The sequence below is a fragment of the Cavia porcellus genome, unplaced genomic scaffold (genome assembly GCF_034190915.1).
Source record: "Cavia porcellus strain 051 isolate PalLab524CR breed Dunkin Hartley unplaced genomic scaffold, mCavPor4.1 scaffold_30, whole genome shotgun sequence".
In the NCBI taxonomy this organism is placed as follows: domain Eukaryota; kingdom Metazoa; phylum Chordata; class Mammalia; order Rodentia; family Caviidae; genus Cavia; species Cavia porcellus.
This window is the reverse complement of record NW_026947513.1, coordinates 19,881,056-19,904,951: the sequence shown is the minus strand read 5'-3', so window position 1 is coordinate 19,904,951 and position 23,896 is coordinate 19,881,056. Positions and strand designations below refer to the sequence as shown.

At 35.9% G+C, this 23,896-nt stretch overlaps 1 protein-coding gene across 3 annotated transcripts in view; it reads right to left on the bottom strand.

The window, feature by feature from the left end:
* Ube2k (ubiquitin conjugating enzyme E2 K) overlaps positions 1–23,896 on the bottom strand; it is a 60,564-nt gene that overhangs the window by 17,394 nt on the left and 19,274 nt on the right. The window contains exons 2-3 of one of the 3 annotated variants that reach the window (XM_003471629.5): positions 10,233–10,326; positions 4,823–4,881 (exon numbers count right to left, since the gene is read on the bottom strand). In XM_003471629.5, the coding sequence (XP_003471677.1) occupies positions 4,823–4,881; positions 10,233–10,326 (153 nt within the window). Of the gene's footprint in view, positions 1–2,245; positions 2,282–4,822; positions 4,882–10,232; positions 10,327–23,896 lie in introns of those variants that run through there. The other 2 variants (XM_063240524.1, XM_063240523.1) reach the window with 2 other exon arrangements.

Sequence of the window (23,896 nt, the reverse complement as noted above, 5' to 3'; positions counted from 1 at the left end):
TAAGCTTTTAACTTCTCTGTCTGGTTCTCTCTAGGGTTAACATGAACATCAGCACTCACATTCATCCTAAACAGTGTCCTAGTATTTTATACCCAACTCATATCCACTGTGTTCTGCCACTTTCTCTCATAGTCCGACCATTCCTGACCCAAATTAACAAAAATGTAGTAAAGGACTCCAAAGAGATCAAGTGTAAGAGCAAGTTAACGGTATGATGACACTCATCATGACATATGTGAATTCTACTTGACTCAGATTACAGAACACGTAAAGGATGGTTTCTATTACTGGAACACTTAACTCATAATTTTATTCCTGTTGTCACATACACAACTAACACTAGCTTTACCTAGAACTCTAGAACACTTGCTACCTGAAGGAAATGTGCAAGAAATACATAAAAACCTGAAGAGTGCTATATATACTACTCAAGATACTAAATGTGACCAGACTGGAATACAAGTAGTAATTCCTAACTATACTGGCAAACCATCATTGATATTCTAACTTTTCCTTCAAGCACAGCTTTTTACTTCATGGTAGATGTAACTTATCATTTCTATAAGGAACTTCTAGTCCCAGGTCTGAAACTAAGCATGGCCTGGTAGCACAGGCCTATAATCTCAGCCCTCTGGGAGGCTGAAGCACAAAGACCTTAAGTTCAAGTCCAGCCTAAGCTACTTAGGAACTTGATGAGATTCTCTCTCAAAATAAAAAGCAGGCTGAGGATACAGCTCAATCTAAGCGTCCCAGGTTCAGTACTAAGTAAATCCCATCCAAAAAAAGATTGTACCTCAAGAATATTTCATTAAACCAAGCAGCAGTGATGGTGGTGGGGCTTGAAACCATGCTAGGTAAGTATCCTACCACTGAACTATGTCCCTAGACATTTTAAATTTTATTTTGAAATGGAGGTCTGCTCAAACTGTCTGGGCTGGCAACTTGCAATCCTTCTGTTTTAGCCTCTTCAGTAGCTCAGATTACAGGCATATGCCACCCTGCCTAATTTATTTCACTGAAGAGCTTATCTCTTTGTTTAAAATATTACACTAGATATTAATTTCATAAAACTTACTAAGCTTTTTGTATTCATGTTCCTTTTACTTTAGCAAGTAGTATTCTATGAGAGACTATGCAAATCTTGTCAGAGATGATCTGATTCAGAGATGTGATATGGTATGTTTCTGTACCTGCTTAATTCAACTTAGAACCTTTAGGGCCAGAATCTCAGATATTCCATAGGGGGGAAAAGGAGATGCTTGTCTCTCTCCCCAATTTACTCCAAGGAATAGTTAAGGACTGCAGAATACCAATTTCTGTGGTGTGTGTGTGTGTGTGTATCTTTCTTATTGGGGGGATGATAACTGGAAAATCAAACTCTTCATGAGGAAATGATCATTTTGAAGTGTAACTCATTCACTGTGCTGAGAACGTTTTATCCATTGCTAATTCTCATAAGTATCATATGTGCTGCAGTACAAATACAGAATTTATCATGATTTCACAGTAAATCATCTCATCGGGGCAATTATTTAATACTTTATAAAAATATTCATCCACTTATCTGCTTTTTATTTTTTTATTTTCTTATTAGATGTCACTAAAGAACACTTAATTTGCTTTTTAAATCAGTTTATTATAAAGTTACTTACACAAAAGGAAATGTTATTTCAAACATGTATAACTACATAATTTTGGTATATCCACAGAGTTGTACAACCATCAACACAATCTAATTTTTGATAACTGTAACACCTCACAAGAAACCCTTAGCTAGGTGTGGTGGCACACACTGGTAATACAGGTACTCAGGAGGTGGGGGCAGGACAATTGCTGCAATTTCATGGCCAGCTTCAAAAATCTAGTGACTTGAAACAAATGTTCTTTCTAATAATTTAAAAGATGTTAAAATGTGGAAAAAAAATTTTCACAGAATTTCTCAAATTAAATACTTTACATGGGTTAACTCCTTTAATGTTTATAGACTTAGGAAAGAATTTTTAAAAACAAATGAGAATCTATCTCAAAACAAAACTAAAGTATACAGAAACAAGATAAACTTGCTAAAGTCAAAACAGTTAAATGCAAGAAAACATAATCTGAACTGTAGTTAACTGTTTTGGTCAAGTGAGATTCATGGTTAGAGATTTTTCCCTCACTCCTTCTCTATCAGGATGATGATGAACAGTTCAGTGGTTTTAACACATAGGCAAGTACAGCCTTACAGAATGTAGGTTCTACTTACATAAGACTCAGGTCCTCTCATTTATTAGAGCTGTTACAATTATTAGGGGCTGGGGATTTAGCTCAGCGGCATAAGCACCTGCCTTGCAAGCAGGCAGTTGTGAGTTCGATCCCCGGTACCGATAAAAAGGAAAAAAAAAAAAAAAAAAAGTATTGTCTCAGGAAAACAAAAGCAAAAACAAGTATTTATAAATAAAGACATGACAGCACAAATCAAGGACAGTTGTTATTATAATTATTTAATACTGAAAATACAGCACTTTTATTTTCTTCCTTCTGTATTTGCGCGCGCGCACACACACACACACACACACACACACACACACACACACACGGAGCTGTATGCATCTAGAGCCTAAATTCGAAGGCCTGGTGTGGTGGTATACAGCTACAATCCTTGCACTCAGGAGAAAGATCACAAAAAGTTCAAGACTAGCCTGGGCTACCCAGTGATCTCAAGACTAGCCTTTACTACGTAACAAGACCCTACCTCAAAAAAACCTGAATAAATCAATCTATAAATATGTATGTATAGAAATTCTAACACATGCATGGATACACCTTAATATTCTAATAAGTGAGATAATGTAACTCCATTTACATGAGGTACCCAGAACAGTTAAAGCATAGACAGAATACACACTTGAGGTTCTATTAAAAGCTGGGAGTAATGGTATTAATGATACTGTTAAATGGACAGTTGCAGTGTAGAAAGATGAAAAAGTTCTGGAGAGAGATGGTACTGAAGGTGTACAAAACACTGAACATAGTTAAAATGGTAAAAAAAAATTTTTTTTTGAGACAAAATCTCACAATTTTGCCCAGGCTGGCTCAAAAATCACAGCAATTCTCCTGCCTCACTCTTCCAAGTGCTGGAATTACAGACATGCACCACCACACTCAGCAAAACAGTAAATTTTATCAAGTATATTTTACAACAATTAAAAAAAAACCCAACCAGGTTAATTAGAGAATAAATCTATGTACATAAAGCAACAAAGTAATAGGCATTCTATTCTGGTAGGTGATCTAAATTTATTCTGCACCTTCTATTACCATGTTTATTCAAAAAGTAAACAACCAATAGGCCGAGTGAGTGAACTCCAGAACAAGCTGAGTGACTGTAATAATGTGCTCAAGGACACCATACTATTAAGGAACTACTGATAATAACATAGGACAAACAAATCTGGTGAAAGACACATATGCAGTACACATACTGGTACTGAACAGCACTATACAAATTAACAAAATGCTAATGAGAAAGAAGAGAGAAATGTTTGATGAACACAGCTTAATGGAGAAAGGTGGCACTTTACCTAGACCTCAAAAGAAAAGCAATGGACCAGGGATATAGCTCAGTGGCACAAGTGCCTGCCTCGAAGTACAAGGTCCCGAGTTTGATTCCCGGTACAAAACAAGGGGAGGGCAGCAGAGGGGGAGGGGAAAGTTAGCTAAGTTCAAATAATAGACAAAAATTCAAGTGAAACTAATAGCAAGTAAGTGTGGAATAACAGCATCATCTACAGACAGCAAATACAGACAGGAAAATGAGGCAGACCCATGTTGTGGGTAGAAACGGTGGAAACGTAGGATGGAAAAGAAAACGGAGTTCAGGTTGTAGGTGATACTAAATACCAGGCTACGGGGCCAGGGACACAGCTCAGTGGCACAGTGCCTGTCTGGCAAGTGCAAGGTCATGAGTTGGATTCCCAGTGCAAAAGTAAATAAATAAATAAAAATAAAAAGCAGAGATGATCAAATGCCAGGCTTATGAATTTAGACTTTATTAGCAGAAAAAGAAAAACATGATCAAAAGTGTCCTTGGAAAGATTTACAAATGTGAAGAACATGAAAGACAAACGTGGGAGGGGGTGAATTAAGTGACAGATGAAATAAGGAAGTAATAAAATTGAAGGCCTAAGCTCAAGTAGTGACGAAAGGAAGGACTTAACGAGCATGGTTCGGTCAAAACAAGAAATGCTTGGGTTGGGCCAGGGATTTAGCTCAACAGCACAGTGCCCACCTGGCAAGTATGAGATCATGAGTTTGATCCCTAGTACAAAAGAAAAGTTTGGGTTACGTCCCTTCTGAGACACAGTCCTCTTAGTGTCAGACCACTCCCTCAACAAGTCATCATGGCTGCAATCACTTCTCATTATTTTCTTCTCCCACAATGTGTGCTCCATGACAACAAGAGCAGTGTAAGTCTTGCCACTATGTTCACTGGCACACGGTATTAAGTTTTTGAGTCAACATAGAATACACTCTTCCTTTCTATACATACTTATCTGAGGCAAGAATCTCTAAATCTGAGAAGCCTGCACGTTCTTCTAGACTTAGTATTTGAGCCATTATCAGATGTATATCCTAGACCAACAAGAGCCACTGTTGGCTACTCTGAAGTATGTTTGTTTTTCATTCTAATTTCAGAAGCAAGCAATTTGCCATTGCTTAAACTCTTGTTCACATTTAAGTTTACACACAGTAAAGATTCATACAACAGCACTAAAATATACACCAGGTAAGTCAAAACATGTACTTTAAAAGTTCATGCACAAAATTATGTTCACAATACCTTAGGGGGGTTAAATGGATATGTTTCTGGTATTTTGATCTCTAGTTGGTATCTTCCTCCTAGAAAATGGAGAAAACAAAGTAGAGAATTTTGCTCAAGTATTTGAAGCTGAATATACTGATAGAACTTTCTAAAACATCCATAATTTTACATAGCCCAAAGCATTAATTTATAGTTTAAAGGTTATCTGAAGCATACAGAATACCTACTTCATGTAACTATGTTAGTGTATCAGTGAATAATAGGGCTAGAGATACATGAACAGATAAATCCACAACCCAATGCCAAATATTTCATTAGGACAATTAGTAAGTAATATAGCTTCTGTTCCCTTTTGTTTCATCTATTCCATCCTCAAAAACAGGAAAAATGGAAGTAAAAGAAAACAATGTAAGAAAGAAAAAATAACCATTTAGAGACAAAAGATACAAATTATGCCATAAACTGAAAAAAGGCAACCTTCTACTTCATCCTGAAGTTATCTTGAGCAACCAGCAGTTAAAAACAGGTATTTTGAAAACACTTATCTAGTTTCCCATAACTCAGTATCTGAGAAGATACTTTTAATTTAAGAAGAATTTAAGAGAAGATACTTTTTATTTAAGAAACTAAATGGAATATTTGAATAAGTTGACTCCTACTCCTTAAAGAATTTTCCAATTCTAAAATTTTATGATTCATTAATCTAGAATATTCACTATTATAAAACACAGCAAGTAAAATTGTGCTTCTGAAATACATATGGAATTATGGGAATTTGCTTCTGAGATGGATTAGATAAAAGACCAGTCATGAGTTATTAAGGCTAAGTACATGAAGGTTTCATTATACTACTGCTTCAGATATATCTGAAATTTTTCACAACAAAAAAGTAAAACAAGTAAAAACTCTATACTATTCACATCAAAAGTTTATACACTGGCTGGATGTGGTAACACAACCCTATAATCCCAGCATCTTTGGAGGCTACGGCAAGAGGATCATTAAGTGCAAGCCCAGCCTTGGCAACTTAGCAAAAAAAAAAGAAAGGGGGGGGGACAAAACAACAACAACAAAAACAAAATAAACAAACTCCAAAAACAACAACTGGGGTTTCATCTTAGTGCAAAGCCTTGGGTTCAATCCCTGATACCTTGGGGGGTGGGCATGGGCACATACTGACACATCTTCCCCCAATATATTTTGGATTCCTTCAAATTCATCTCCAGTGTTATTAATGGACAACTATGGATTTTGAAAAAAAAACAAGCATTTCACTTGTTACCACCTTTATTCAGGAGCGCTTTACTTCTACTCTCTAAGATTCTTTCAATATAATCCCTCTCCTATTAAATGCTACTCACAATGAAATAAATGCTTAAATCATAGAATATTGGGGCTGGGGACTTAGCTCAGTGGAATAAGCACCTGCCTTGCAAGCGCTTGATTGTGAGTTTGATTCTCAGTATTGATGAAAAAAAATCATAGAATATGGTAGCAGTGAAATACAAAGCAAAGTAGCCAAAACAAAAGGGGAAAATGGCAATAAAAGAAGGGTACCTAAGTATATTTAGTAAATAAAAAAATACTATGATATTTGCTAGTTTTAAATACAGATATAAATAGTGGTACACACCTGTAATTCCATCTCCAAGGGAGACTGAGACAGAGGGCTGTAAGTTCAAGTCCCACCTGTGCAACTTACTGTGACCCTGTCTCAAAATTTATAAAAGGGCTGATGACGTAGCTCAGTGCAAAAGCTCTGGGTTCACTTTTTTGGGTCTTGGGGCTGAGGCAGGGGAAGGCATTAATAATAAATTTGGCTTGAATAATGCAAAGGATTGCTTTGTCCTTCCTAAAATCTTTTTTCTTGATTAAATTCCAAATTACCATCTTTATAACTTGCCTTACAAGATTCTTCTTCACTCTGGGGCAGAGTTAGGGACTCAGCCCAGGCGCTCTGCAATGAGATACATCTCTAGTCATTCTCTTAATTTTAATCTTGAAACAGGGTAGCACTAAATTACTAAGTTGCTCAGGCTGGGTTTGAATTTGGAATCGTTCTGCCTCAGCCTTCTGAGAACATCCCTGGTTGTTTTCCCTTCTTAAACACTCAAAACAATCTCTTAGGCACAGTGTGAGAACTCAGAGATATTATATAAATATTGCTGGGGCCTAGAGTCCCCAAAATGTTACTCCTTCTCCATGTTATATGTGTTGTATTTTGCATTATTCCCTAATCACTACCAACATATAACCACTGAGCATTAATGGTAATAGCACATTAGATGTTTTCAGAAATGCATCTTTCAGTTGTCTTATTATTTGTTCAAATGTCACAGAATATACTTACATAAGCTAAGACAGCTATAATGTCACTAGGCAGTAATATCTTAAAAAGGACCACCACTGTTGCACAGTACATTTGTCACTGACCAAAAATGTCATTGGTTGTATTTGATCAGGTTAAAACTATTAAAAAATTTTTGCAAAATATTTACGTATAGTGAAACAGATCTCATTATGTTAACCAGGCTGACCTTGAACTCCTGGGATGGAGTAAATCACTAGCCCTCCAAGTAGTTAGATTACAAATGTACATCATTATTGCTGGATCAAAAACAGTTTTCAAGCTGGGAGTGATGGCACATGCCTGTAATTCCAGCACTCCAGAACCTGAGGAAGGAGGACTGCTGTGAGTTTTAGCCCAGCCTGGGTTACCAAGTGAGTTCAAGGTCCACTAGGCTACACAGTGAGACTCTATCTCAAAAAGATAACAACAAAAAAGCAAAAACACGTCTTCAGTATTAAAAATGTATAATCTTCCTATTTAATTTAATCCAAAGGGGGTGATAGGACACGAATAAGAATTTTTGAACTATCAATGTTTCTGGTGGGCATGGTGGCACACAGCTACAACCTCAGCACTAGGGAGGTTGAGGCAGGAGGATCATCACAAATTTGAGGCCAGCCTGAGCTACACAGTCAGTTATATAGCCTGAACTATATAGTGAGACCCTGTCACAAACACACAAGTAAACAAAACAAAAACAATGCTTCTACAAAATGGAAAATAAAAATTTAGGAAGACAGGCTCAAGAACTGTTCCTGGATGATTCCATTGCCACTAATTTGTTTAAGCAAAAGACTTATTAAAAAAATACACACACACACCAAAAATCACCTCAGAAAACTGAGTTACAGGGCAACACAATTTTTTCGATGCTATTTCTCAAACTGACCAGGTGGTAGGGGTATGCCGCAGGTAATTACATAAAATGAAAATAGTTCCCTTATTACTTAGAGGTAATTACAGTTTAAAACTGCACACAAAAGTTTTTTGTTTTATATTACAAAAGCAAAAAACCAAATTGGCTGAGAATAAGCTTGGCGACAGTGCTTGCCCAGCATGTGTAAGGTCCTGGGTTCAATGAGGAATGGGCTGGGGAGTACAATATAAGCAAAATCCTTGCAATAAATATCACCATGTTTTATCTATATTCATATTTCAAAGAAAAAAGTTTATGCCCTTGAATGATACTTTTCCTAAACAAAATGAATACGCTTAATAATTTTATGATAAAAATTTAGATCAAGTACATATTCAGAAAACATCAAAACTAATCTGATTAAAATATTATCTTATTTAAAAGCAATAGCAGAAATAACCACCTAAAAAATGCAAACCTGGGCCGGAGATATACCTCAGTGGCACAAGCGCCTGCCTGGCAGGCAGCAAGGTCTTCAGTTTGATTCCCAGTGCAAAAATAAAAAAAACAAACATTTCTAACCAGTAAAGGATATAGCATATTTATATCTTAATTACTCTACAAGAAACTGTATACTATCCAACTTTTTTAAACAGGAGTTGCTAATAGATAAGAGTTCTTTATCTCCTTAGTTCAGGAGGTACCTTCAGTATGAAGTTTAAGAGCTCTATAATGATAATGCTACTGTGCTGCTGCTGTCTTTTAAAAATATATCTTAAAAAGTAATACAAGAACAACTGTTATGTCTGGCTTCAAGAAGGAGCTAGTATAACAGAATATGCTTACATTAAGATAAGCATTTGATTTTTGTAAGCTAACTGGTGGTGTCATCTATATGAAAGGATTGTCAAAAGGACTAAATTAAATAGCACTCATAAAAGCATCCAGACCAGGCTTGGCATATAGGAGGTATTTAATAAACTACTTAAAAGCTAAACATCTAGAAATGGCTTAATGAACTATAAAGCAGAAAACACAAAGTTTATTACACAACAATTGGTGGTGACATGCGAAAGACATTCCTAGGGTCTTTAAATTTTTGAATGAAAACAAAGTATCACAGATACTAGTTTTTTTCAGCAAATTTTTAGATCTATTTATTTCAGAATTAAAGAACCACCACATCCAAAGTAGTTACAAACACCACTTCCAATATTTATTCAATCTTGATTTACACAAAAGCAGAAGGATTAAAATACCGGCTTTTAAGTAAAAAGTTATTCAGTGGGACTCAAGTCCTAGGTATATGACTTGGATGTTTGACTCTAGACAAGTTGCTTAGAGTTGAAGTTTCTTATCTATGAAACAGTAACTGTACTTACCTCAAGATGTGTTTAAGGACTGAATGAGAAAATATATGTAATATTCTTGTAAATAAGAGCTATACATATTTTTGTTTTCTATTAAACAAATATTTGATATTGAGTACCTATTATATGCAAGAACCTTGGCTACGCTGTAAAACCCAAATGTACAATAATTTATGTATAATGCGAAATTAAAAAGTCATAAAGCTTCTTTCTGTACCTTACCCTCAAGTTCATGGTCTAAAGTAGCTACAGACTTTAAATTTCTGAACATGAAATTCAGCAAAGCTGCCCTTTTGGTGGGTGGCCACGAACTGAACTCAGGGCCTTGGACTTTCCAGGCAGGTGCTGTGCCACTGAGTTACATTCCCAGCCCTTTCTTTAATATATGTCTTAAAATGATCATTCAAAGTTTTACTAAGAAAATTAAATATATGGACTGCAGCCTGTATGAAGACATGTGAGTGAGTGAATGAAGTACTAGAAGACAAATGGAAAGGGAGTTTTAAAAAACAAACAGAAATTTAAGGCAAGGATTGTTATAAATATCCTATGAAGTTAGTGGGGTGTCTGTATAAATTTAGAGGTTTAACATTCTATGTTTTACTTTGTTACATTTCTAACCTACATAATCTGTAACTTGGGCCTGCTGTATCTGTTATGGAGAAAGAAAAGTATTAGCTAAAATTCAGTAAGATCAGATTAGGTGCCTCAATATATTTTTAAAATTGCTACATACAAACCAAATATGAAGCTGTCATTCATTTAGTTTACAGATGCTCAAGATTATTTTGACTTAATGTTTCAGACAAGTTCTAATACGCACAATATTTTGATACAGAAAAAAGTACTTGCCTTCATATGGTGTGTCTGGAGGTCCTGCTATTTCTCCTCTTAATTCTGTAAAATTCTCATCTACAAGATCTACTTTAATTTGATTTTTGCTCGTCTTAAAAATAAACAGAAAATAAATGTTAGTTATGTCAGCAAGAAAAAAACCTATTTTGAAATATTACTTGCATAATTTTTGAAGCCCCCTCTTTCATACATTTAATTATCTGTGCTACAAGAATAGTCTGTGTTATTCTAGGGCTTAATTAGCCAATTTTAAGAATATTTAAAATAAAGAGACTAAGAAATTTTAACTGCGATTTTTAATGAAATAATACCACTAACAATACAATGGCTTGCTGATGTTATAGGAATGTTATTAGAGAAAAACAGTAGCTAACTTATTTTATGTTTGCCAACTCCATGTCCAAAGTGGTAAGTCTATTCATCTGTAGTTGAACACTGAGATACTATACACCCGACTACTTCAGTTCTTGTCCATAACAAAAAATTCAGGGACATTAAAAGCCATTTAGACCATAAGCTCTCACTTGAACAAATCATACCAACTCTAGATATTTAGGCCGTGTGAAATACCAAATCACTCAGTAGGAAGGCAAAAGCTCCATGCATCTATAATTACTTTTCCATTTGATGGCACTTCCCAAAGACTAAATCTTCTAATGTATTCTAATTTGTTTTTGTGCTTCAGTAACTTCAATGGCAACTTTCCATTTTCTCAAACATATTTTAGCTTTATCTACATATATTTATTTTGCACTTAATGTTTCTCAATGCTGCATATTTATAATAGCCGTTTTAGCGGGGTTTTTTGTTTTGTTTTGTTTTGTTTTTCTTCCTTTTGCCTTTTTGAGACAGGGTCTCACTATGCAGTTCAGGCTGGCCTTGAGTTCAGTTTGTAGCCCAGGCTGGTCTCAAACTTGCAACAATCCTCCTGCCTCAGCCTCCCAAGTGCTGGGATTACAGGAATATGCCACCAAGCCCAGCCCTTTTAGCCTTTTAATCCTGTAGCGGTGTGTTCTCAAAACTCTTGGTAGCCTTAAACAATTAAAAATTTTCAATGGGAGTCAAGATTTCCAAGAACCTACCTGCCTTTGCAAATGACAGCTCCACTTACATTTTCATAACTGCACTAGTATTCTATTGGTCTATCTATATATTCCTAAAATAGTTGTCTTTCCCTTCTTTCAATTTAAACCTTAATAACTAGCATAAATTATGTTCTTACTCTTTTTGTTAGGAGTCCATATTGTTACCTATTTTTTTTTTGAAAAAAAGATTTTGAACATCTATTTTTATGAAACAAAAATTTTCTACAAAATTTTTATTATCACCTTCTTAAACTTGCTGACTGTCTGGAACAATGTAAAATAACTGCCTTAAAATTTCTAGCTTCTTGGGCCAGGCATGGTGGAACACACCTATAACCCCAGCATACAGGAGGCTGAGTCAGAAGAATCACTGCAAGTTCAAGGGTACATAGTGAGTTTAACATCAGTCAGAGCTATACAGCAAGACCCTGTCTCAAAAAAAGTAACAAAAAACCATTTTAATTAGATTGGTTTATTCCACAACTTTTTAATATTTGGTGTTAGAATATTTCATATTTTATGAAAATATATCTACTCAGAAAAGATTATAAATATGTATAATGAGAATTTTTTCCTGTCTCCTATAAAATCATTAATATTCTTGGTATCTGTAGGGTAGGAAATGTGCATTTTAGCAAAAGTAAAAATATTTTTTCCATATACACAAGAATAAATTGGAAGCCAGGCATGGTAGTGCATCCCCGTAACCCCAGCACTTGGGAAACTAAGACAGGAGGATCACTGCAAGTTCAAGATCGGCCTGGGCTACAAAATGAGCTCTAGGCCAGCCAGCACAGTAAGATCTTGTCTCAAAAAGAAAAAGAAAAAAAAGGAAAACTGGAGATACTCAACCATTACTAATCTAAGAAATCACAAGTATTAACTATAGATTTCTATACTCCCTCCCAAAGATTTCTAAATAAGACACAAGTAAATCAATAGTCCCAGAGATTTAGCTCAGCAGCATTAGCACCTGCCTGGCAAGCACGAGGAAGTGAGTTCAATCCTCGGTGTACACACACACACACACAATCATTAGTAACATCGGTGCTTTCAAAAATCTTTATGGCTGGCCCAGATGTGCTGATGCACATCTTTAAAGCTAGCACGTGGGAGGCTGAGGTAGGAGGATCACTGAGTTTAAAACCAGCCTGGGCTATGAAGTGAATTCAAAGCCAACCTCAATTGCATGTTAAAACCTTGTCTTTAAGGAAAAAAAAAATTCTCTACAGCTTCCTACAATCTCTTTTCTTTTTTTTTCTTTCCTTTTTTTTTTTTTTTTTGTCTTTTTCGTTTTTATCGGTACCAGGAATCGAACTCATGACTGCCTGCTTGCAAGGCAGGTGCTTATGTCTCTGAGCTAAATCCCCAGCCCCTACAATCTCTTTTCTAAAAAAGCAGTAATACCAATACTAAGGCTCTGATTACACTAAAATTTTGAGGTGGGAAAGATAACAAAGATTAAAAAAGTTTTCTAGAACTGACACAAATTTCTGTTAGTAAAATGCTAATTATTGTTAATTTTTATATTTCTGCCCTACTTCTAGCCGTATCACCCCGACATTATAATTCAGAGAAAAACTGATCTTTTTCACTCTAAAGAATACCAATAGTGTATGAAAAAGATATTGAATCAGCCTACAAAATATCATCATTATAGTATTTTCATTAATTAAAAAAAAGCCTACAATAGAGCAGGGTCATTATCTGCAGGTAACAAGAAGAAAATGGAAAGTTAAGCACATGGACTTTTCACAGCTCAGTTTTTCCATCAATCAAGCAACAATTATGTTTTAATTTGATCATCCAAAACTCGAGTCCTTCTACCCCTACAGACTAACTTAAAACACCATTTTTAAGAGTCAGAACAAGAACAAAGACTCAAAAAACAGCCAGCATGGCACAGCATGGTATCCCAGCACTCTGACAACAACTCCCAGTCTAGCCTGGGTAACAAGCAAGATGTCCCACTTAACTGTTGTCTTAATATATGTGTATCACTTAACATCTAATCAGTTTCATTACTGAGCAAATTTATCTCAGAATTAAATGAGTGTCCTAGATACAAGTTACACAGTCTTTGCCTAACATCACTACAAAACCTTTGATTTCAAAGAAGTATGTTATAAAACATTCCACAGTTCTATTGCCAAGTCTTAAAAATGGAACTGTAATTTTAAAAAATAAAGAAAACAGTATGTGATTCATTTGAATGACTACAACAAACCAAGGAGGCTAAAGTTTTGGGGTGAAACCTTGAATAATTGTTATGGTATTTTTTTGTGAAGATAATTACCAAGCTGGGTTTTTTTCCTAGATTTTTTTCTAAATCAGATAAGCACATAGTAGGAATTCTATTAGCCTTGTTTACGCTGATATTTTTTTTAGATCACCAAAGCATTTCTATTGCATAGTAGCAAAAGACAAATGGAAGCTGTATAGCCTAACAATTTTTATATAAACTATTTCATTAATATAAAACAAACATCTGGGTACAGTGGCACATACCTATAATCCCAGCTACCCAAACCGCTAGGCATAAAGATTCTAGGTTTGAGCCCAGCTCTAGTAATTTAGCAAGATCCCATCCAAACAAAAGGCATTAAGGATGGCTGTTTAATGCAATGGTTCAACTCCCAGTACAAAAAGCAAAACAAAACAAAAACACAGTACAAGTCATGCGGAAGATAAGCTGGATGAGATAAAAGAATGTGCATAAGAAACAGTAGTACAGAATTTTAAGCAGTTTTAGCTGGGAGTCTAAGTAGTATAGCTCAAGCTTGGAATACATGAAGCACTATATTTAATTTTCAACATGAAAAAAATTAAGTTAAAGCAGTTCTACCATATACCAGAAGATAATCTCAAATGCTAGCGAATAAAAACTCCTTGTCCTATTAAAGCTTACATTCTAATGTGGTTTTTTGATGTTTTTTGTCTTGGGGGGGTCTTTTTGAGACAGGGTCTCACTATGCAATTCAGGCTGGCTTTGAACACACTTTGTAGCCCAGGCTGGCCTCGAACTTGCAGTAACCCTCCTGCCTCAGCCTTCTAAGTGCTGGATTACAGGCACGCACCTCCATGCATGGCTCATTCTAATGTTTAAAGCTTAAAAATTAGTTTTTACCATATATAAAATATAAAGTATACTGTCATTTATCCTGCTTTAAACTTAGCTCTGTGACCCTGGGCAAGTTAATAACCAATCCATACCCCAGATTCATTCTCTGTCAACTAAGGATTATATTACCTACCTCACAGGGTTCATGTGTGAATTTAATGCTTTAGTATAATTTACAGAACAATGCCTGCCACACAGTAAATGCTGAATACAGAGTAACATTTATGACTTTTTTTTTTTTTTGTCTTTTTCGTTTTTATCGGTACCAGGGATCGAACTCATGACTGCCTGCTTGCAAGGCAGGCACTTATGCCACTGAGTTAAATCCCCAGCCCCTATGACTTTTGATAATGATGTTGGAAGCAGAAATTTTCTTTTTTCTTTTTTCTTTTTTTTTTTTTTTTTGTCTTTTTCCTTTTTACCGGTACCAGGGATCGAACTCACGACCACCTGCTTGCAAGGCAGGTCCTTATGCCGCTGAGCTAAATCCCCAGCCCCATTTTTTTTTTTTTTTGTCTAGAAGCAGAAATTTTCTACACACTCTATTTATTTATTTTTGTGACAGGGTCTTGCTATGTAGTTCAGGCTGGCTTGAACTCACTACATAGTCTAGGTTGGCCTGAAACTCATAGCAAACCTCCTGCTTCAGCCTCTTGAGTGCTGGGGTGACACGCATGTGCCACCACATCCAGGTACAAATACTGTATTTTTAAAAAGGTAAATTTACTCCTGTAATACCAGCAATTGGGAGGCTGAGGCAAGAGAATCGCTTGCAAGTTAGAGCCCAAGGCCAATCTGAACTGTACAGCAAGACTCTGTCTCAAAAAGATACACAAAAAAAGGAGAACTAGTCTCACCTGTATTTACTCTGAAAAATTTCTTTTAAGAGACTTAAAGTCCAAATTTCACATAAGACAAATATAATTTTAAATGTCCCTAAAGTTCTACACAATTCATTATCATGCAAATGCCCAACATCATCACACAAATACTGTGTGAAATCCATTTTTCTAATTCATTGGAAATGAGATTAAGAGGTTGCCTTTATTTTCTCAAAATTTAATATAAATGATTTCTAATTCCCCTACTACTACTACTACTGAAAGGCTCAAGAAACGAGACTGCCAAAATCCTAGATGTTGTTTGTTAGTAATGCTGAGGATCTAAGGAACCAGCATGTCCACATACAAGTCAAGCAGTTGCCCAGTGAACTACACTGCTACAGTCCCTCGAATTGTTTTTTTTTTTTTTTTTAATTCTGATGCTCAGGGTTCATAACATTCCTAAACCAGAGTTGATATGAAAACAGAGACAGATGATCACAGGAAACCAAAGCATAGAAATAAATGCATTTATGATCTTTACTAAGAAAGAGCTGCAGACAGAGCTATATAACATAAAATGTAAAGCCTTAAAGGCACTTTTAAAATTTCTAGTGTCTATGTTAGTAAGAGCAGAGGTAAAAAACTCAAGATATTACGTTAATAATAATATATTTTATTGGCCCTAATATAAAAAAAATCAACATGTCATCAAAACAAGAATTTCTAAAATATTTTACATTTTTTAGTAGTAAGACTTTGAAATCGTGTGTAATTCAAAATTTAGTACATCTCAATTTAGACTGGCCACATTTCATGGGCCTAAAATCCAGACATAGAGAATATGGATTATTGGTTCCCAAGAGACTAGAGGAGTGAGAAATCCCAAGTACTTGTTAATGCATTTCTTTTAGTGTTGTTGAAAATGTACTAATTAAATAGTGGTGATGGAAAAAAATATCATAAAAATCACTGAACTGTGTCCTTTAAAACGTAAAAAAAAATTTTTTTTTTAAAACTCAAGGAAAGTCAAACGTGGCTAGGAGCTAATAAAATGAGCAGTGCTAGTCTAGATTTAGAAATCAGGAAGTAATAGTAGACCCAATTATAGTAATGTTATGGCATTAAAACTTCAAGTTACAGATTTCAGTCATCATACTTTACACAACCCATGATTTTAAAATTTAAAGTTCTAAAAAACCCTAAATTTCTAAATTTATTAATTCCACAAATCCTTAAAAGAGTACCCACTACTTGCAAGATATGGTAACAGGCATTTAACAGGTATTAGTAGTTAAATGATCTCTTCGTAGTGGTTTCACCCTTAACAACTAATAACACAATTTTTAAAAAGTATAGGATATCATTAAGTTTTTGCTGTTTATTTTTTCAGTACTAAAGATCAAATGAATAGTCTTGCACATGCTAGCCAAGCACCCTACCGCTGAGCTATATTATATACCCTCACCCCACCATAAGAGTACTTAACAGAAAAACTAAAGAGCAAGAAAAAGCTTCCTGAAGAAACTACTTTAAAGACTTAATTGGGTAAAGCTAACATTTCAGGTAGAAAAATCCAACCTGTGCAAAGTAGAAGCAAAAATGGGCTTCGCAGTGTATAAGCGGTACCTACAGCGAAGTAAGTTTTCAACTCAGCCTCTTTGACTTCCCAGTTCCCTGCTTCTCGTTAGAGGCAACTTAGTACATTTTTGCATATTCTTCTAGAGATAAGTGCAAGCATATTGAATTATATGCTGCATAATGATTTGGGGGGGTCTTTTTGAGACAGGGACTTGTTATGCAGTTCAGGCTGCCCTTGAGCTCACTTTGTAGCCAAGGCTGGTCTCAAACTCACAGCAATCTCCCTGCCTCAGCCTCCCAAGTGCTGGGATTACAGGCGCACACCACCATGCCCAGTTGTGTAACCATGCATTGGTCAATGATGGACCCATATATTGAGGTGGTCCCGTAAGATTATATTGCTTGCTAATGACATCATACATTTATTACTCTGTACTTTTCACATTTTACTTATCAATGTATCTTTTGGGATATTATAAATTAGTCCACATGTCTATAGAAACATACAACTAGATCCAGACCTATAATCCCAGCACTTGGGCTGAGGCAGCAGGTCTGCAATGAATTTGAGGTCAGTATAGACTGCACACTGCATTCAAAGTCAGCCTAAATTACTTGAGACTCTTAAAGAAACAAAAACAATGGGGGCTGGGGATTTAGCTTAGTGGCATAAGCGCATGCCTTGCAAGTGTGTGGTCCCGAGTTCATCCCCGGTACCGATAAAAAAGAAAAAGACAAAAAAAAAAAAAAAAAAACCCAAAGCAACAACAAAAAAACCCATACAGTTAGATAAATAATGTTCTGTAGTATGACTGCCATAATTTATTTAACCAGTGCCTGAAATTATACAGGTACAATTACTTTTTCAAATAACACTATACCATTTCATGGGTAGTACAGTACCTTGTTAACAGATCTTTCCCATTTCCTTCCTCCTATTCATTAATTCACTCATCCAGGAGCTACAATCACCAGATTTATTCTCGCTATTAGTATTTTAAACAAAATGTTAACTGTTAGGTCAGTTAGGAATTTCATACTATATTCATTCATTCTTTTTAAAAATCTCTCCTTTTTTTAAGAGACAGGTTTTCACTATACTATAGTTCAGGCTGGTCTTAAACTTCCAACAATCCTCTTGCGGCAGCTTCCCACGTGCTGAGATTACAGGCATGTGCCACTACACCCGGTTGGTTGGTTGGTTTTTGAAAGATGGTCTTACTGGCCTGTAACTCCCTATGTAGCGGAGATTGGTCTCACACTTGCCATTCTTCTGGCTCAACCTCTGCAGCAGCACTGGAATCACAGGCATGTGGTACCATGCCTGGTTCTTGCCTATTATTGTTATTATTATTACTTTTAAGTATCAGGAATCAAACTCAGGGCCTCATGCTTGCCAGGCAGGCACTGTGGCACTGAGCTACATTCCCAGCCCCTCTCGTCTATTCTTAATTTTGGGCAATTTTTCACTTTGTGGAATTCACTATTCCTATAAATCTTTTTAAATAGGAAAAGTATTTCCTTCATGCCAGATACAAAAAGGCAAAATACACTGGAAGAATGGTGGTAGGCTTCGAAAAACCAATGAAGTTCCTAGAAAACAGACTGAAGTATTAATTTTTCAGTACCATCACCACAGAGAAAAATATAATAATTTCTTTAAACAATGTCATCTGACCTTAACAAAAATTTTAAATATTGCAAGAACATTCTGAGTTCTCTCCCATATAAAACTCCGTAACAAGTGCCAGGTCCTGAGTTAGATTCCCAGCACTAAAAATAAAAACTCCGTTAACAAAATAATGACTATAAATGATTATAACTCACTAATTTTTTAATCTGTTTTTAAGACAGGGTCTCCCTGGGTAGCCCAAGCAAGTCCTGAACTTGCAATCCTCCTACCTCAGCCTCTCAAGGTGTGCACCACCATGCTTAGCCCACTAAATTTTTTTAAATTCAGAAGTCCACTACTACAGGCTGAATTGTGTGTTGAATTGAGGCATGACAGGCATTTGTTAGCACTGGAAATGACTATTATTTCAAATCTTTACACTGGACAGCTTCTTTATAGAACTCCAGCTAAATACACGTAAGGCTGACAAATAGGAAAATCACCTTCTAGAAGCGCTCAATAAAATAACTCAGGCAAGGATCATTAACAGATACTAAATTAAGATGAAAAGTTGTGAGGAAACAAGATATTTTGATTATGTCAAAGTATTACCCTACAATTTACAAAGGAAATAAAACATAACCTTACCAAGAAAGTATGTAAGTTAGTCATCTTGATTAAACAAGGGACCATCAAAAACATTCATGTATTAATATGATTCAATATGAAATATATAACATTACTTGAAGTCTTCCTGCCAAAAATGTTTAACCTGAAACTGACCAAAACCTTTACAAGAATTCAGTATTCAGTGTTAAATACTGAAGAAAAAAAGGTGAAGGTATGGAAGAGCTACTGTAGATTTTTAAAGCTTCAAGAATACATACATGTGTTGGTAAATCTTAAACAGAATCTGGTTAAAAGGCACAAAAGACTTTTTAAAAAATTAAATGGGATTAAATGAGTACGATATGGAATACTATAGGATTCAACAATTTTTGACTAAAAAGCAAAACAAAACAAAGAAACAATTTTCTCAGCTAGAAAGCTGTGTGCTGGTCATGCGGGCACACGTCTATAATCCCAGCATTTGGGAGGCTGAGGCAGGAGGATGGCAGTGAGCTTGAGGTCAGTGAGTTCAAGAGACAGTATGAACTACACGGTGAGATCCTGTCTCAAAAAACAAACAAAAACAAAAAAACACTAACTCCACAAAAACCCAAAACAAAACAAAAACAATTTACAACTTCTCTGAAATTGATTTATTTCCTACATTCCCAGCTGGTATGGATCAAGCACTCAAGCCTAGCAGTGATCCAGTTTCATTACAACATGACCAAGGTCTTTATATTACTTCTGATACCATTTTGCTCCTGATCGATTTTAGATTTCATAGATATTTGCTAAAATCACTGTCTTACAAAATAATCTTGTAACTTTGACGCCTTTCTTCCTTCATAGGGCTCATATAAACTCCCAAAGCTAGTTAAGCTCAACCCTCAATTTAAAAAAGAGAAGAAAACCTTTTCTCTTCATGACTGCCCCAACCACTACTGTTAGAGAAAAACATACAAACATCATTAATTGGTCTCACGTTAAAGTGAAAACCACAAATACCAAATGAAATGTAACACAATGTCCTAAGTGTCTGTACTCCTTCCCATTTGTACCTTCCCTAGCTTTTAAAAAACTGTAATTACTCTTCAACACAATCAGTTTCTTTCACCCATCAACACTCAAATATCTAACAGAATTTTAAAATACACCCTTCAAGTCACAGTGTTCTCCAGCTATGGGCTGTCATCTCTGCTCCCCTAGGTAAAGTAAAACATGTCTTACAGAGTTGACCATAGGTGCTACTTTCTCACCTTACATTCTCTCACTAACCCACTCCAACCAGTCTCATGTTGCAAATTCAGTGGTCATTTTTGCTTTTCAGCATGAAGACTGTCTTACCTGTCTTCCCTTAGCTTCAATACCACTACTTGCGTCTAGTTTTTCTAATAAATAATAGTACAGTCTCTATCCACTGCTGCTGGTTCAACTTCATAATGCACAAAGGTATCAGGCACGCTGGAGCACACCTGAAATCCCAGCACTCAGGAGCTGAGGTAGGAGGATCACTTGAGTCTGAGGCCTGGACTATACAACTTAAGGGCAACCTGAACACAAAGGAAACGCTACCTTATAATACCTAGTGCTGACTTAGTATCATCTTGTTTTGAAGTCCTGCCAAGCTTTTGTTCTTCTGTCTCCATCAGTGTTATCATGTTGTACCTTACTGGATTTTATTATATGATGGTATAAACAAAAATTTTTATGCACAAGGAGATAATACAGTAACCATTTTTCATTTTCTGTTAGTTGGTTCTGAATACCCTGTAATACTTTCATTCTTTTGAATGGTTTATATACTGTTTTGTTATGTTTGATACTATAGTGTATGAAGGTATACTCAAATATTTCAAGGAAAGAGACACTATGGTAGCTACTGTTATGTCAGGTTGTTTTGTAGTGAAACACTATGTTGTTTAAATTGTTCTGTTCTGACCTGTTTTATTATGTCCTCTTTTATCTTAATCTTTTTTAAAAATAAAATTAAAAAAAAAAGTAAACCCTACCTCCAAAAAAAAAAGGGGGGGGGCCCCAAAGCCAATTCTTTTTTTTTTTTTTTTTTTTTGGTCTTTTTCATTTTTCTATCAGTCCCAGGGATCGAACTCACAACTGCCTGTTTGCAAGGCAGGCGCTTATGCCGCAGAACTTTTAATGAACAAAAGTTCATTAAAATCCCCAACCCCTACCCTACAACTCTGTCTAGGCAATTTCTTCTAAAGTCGTGCAGTGTAGACTCTAAATGTATCACCTATACATCCATAGTGTCAAAGTCTCTCTTCAGACCTGAACACTAGACACATCTATTACTATTTTTCCAACTTAAAGCCATTAGGACAATCCAACCTAGTAATTCACCAACAAATTCTGTTGACTATACCTTTTAAAGACACCCAAAATACTTTGTTTTGATTTTGTTGTTGTTGTTTTGTCTTTTTGAGACAGGGTCTTGTAATGCAGTTCAGGTTGGCCTTGAAGCTACACTTCATAGCCCAGGCTGGTCTCAAACTTGCAACGATCCTCTTTCCTCAGCCTCCCGAGTGCTGGGATTCCAGGAGTGCACCATTTGCCCATTTCTGAGACAGGATTCTACTATGCAGTTCAGACTGGCCTCCAACTCAAGGCAATCATCCTATATCAGTCTCCCAAGTACAGCACCACACTCAGCCCAAATACTTTTAAACACAGAACAATACTACTCACCAACTCCCTATTCAACTCTAGCCCCAAACTACAATCTCTTGCCTAGTTACCCAAAAGTTTTCAAATGATCTGAGTTCATTTTTGCCCCTTCAGTCCTTCCATAGCAGGACTAGTAAATTTTTTCTTTTGTTTCTTTATTAATGATAGTGAAACCCTGATTTCAATTGCTCAGCTAAATACATCTCTTGGTCTTCCAAAATACAGATGATACAGTGATGGATTAAAATACAGAAAGAGAGGTCACTGAACAGTGTTCTGGAAAAATTCATTAAAAGAGACAAACAGGCCATGTGTGGGGGTTCATGCCTATAATCCCAGCACTCTGGAGGTTGAAGCAGAAAGACTGCGAGAGTTCAAGGTTAGTCTGAACTATTGTAATAAGACCCTGTTTCACACATACACATCATCTTTTTAAATTCAGAAATGTCTTCTGGGAATGGTAGCACACCCCTGTACTTGAACCACTGATATTACCTTGAGTTTGAGGCCAGCCTGGGCTACACAAGCAAGGTTCAAAGCCAGCCTACACTACATGGTGAGACCCTGTGTACCATCCCCCCACCCCCCAAAAAAAGAAAGAACAGAACAGAACAGAACAGAACAGCCAGGGTTCTTGGTAGCCATTTTGAGAATTTAAAGACAAAGGTCATACTTACAAGAATAGTAAACTGAAATGTTAAAAGTAATTTATTAACACTAAAACCTACTGTGAGAACCTGAACGAAACAACATATGTAAGTTGTACATAAGTGCATGTACATATGTATGTCTATATGTATATGTATGTATATACATATGTATATGTACATTAAAAACTAGTTAAAATAGTTATACCACTGATTTCTCTGAGTTCACTGAAGAGAAAGATTTGTGCTGGTACTATTTGGACAATTGAAGGCAGACGTCTTGTACTCTGGGTGAATGACTGGGGATGACAATGTGCAATGCATGTACCATTGTTGCCCCACATGAAGTGTTTTGGAGAAAGAAAAGTAACACTAAAGCCCCAACCAAACAATATGGAACATCTCCCTCCCAACATTTCTATTTGGTTAAACTTCTACTACTTTGTTTCTTTTGCTATTTCCAGCAAACTGAATCCCTGATTCTTAAGATTCTTTTTACTTACATTTTGTGTCTCACTTCTTTACAAATTAGTCAAAGCGGTCACTTTGTATTTAAAAACACAAATCTTTTATGTATCCTGATGTTTATTATTTGCTTTTATTCATTTTTTATTTTACTTTTATTTTTAATTTCTTAAGGAAAGATATGAGGATATTTCATAACCTTTTTTTCTTATAATTGTACTTGGTATTAAAAAAATAAAATGTAAATGCTGCTGGAAAAAAAAAAAACCCCAAATCTTTCATGACATGATGGCAAGCTCCTGCAGTCCCAGCACCTAGGAAGCTGAGGAAGAAGGATTGCCTCAAGTTCCAGGTGCGACTGGGCTACCAAGTTCAAGGCCAGCCTGGATTACATAGCAGGACCCTGTCTCAAAAAAACGAAACAAAAAACCAAAAACTCAAGTTTGTTCTTGCTTCAAACTCTCCAGTGATTTCAGTCATTTAAAATCCTAATTTTGGGGGCTGACGATTTAGCTCAGGGGCATAAGCACCTGCCATGCAAGCAGGAGGTCGGGAGTTCGATCCCCGGTACCGATTTAAAAAAAAAAAAAAAAAGTAAAATCCAAATTCTTTACCCTGAGCTTAGAAAGTTTTATGTGCCTGGCTCCATCCAACCTGCAACTTTATCTTTCACCATTTCTTTCCCTTGCCTATAATCTGTAATACTCCAGACAAAACAGTTCCTTTGGATGCTAAAACACGCAGCTCCTTTATTAGGGTCTTGATAGTTTAACAGTTTCACCTAATTTGAAATGTTCTTCCCATAGCGAGATGGTTTTAATTCAGGTATTAATTTAAACCTATAAAGCTTTTCTGACACCCAAAAGCAATCAATCAATTCCATCTATGCAACATTACTGTGTACCTCCGTACTGCATTGAACAGTTATTTTTTTCCTCTCTGCCCTGTTTGCTGCTATAGCCCCAGAACAAACCACAATGACCATCATACAGGAGGGCCCTGAAATATGTTAAATAAACTAAGGAGCCTTGGACA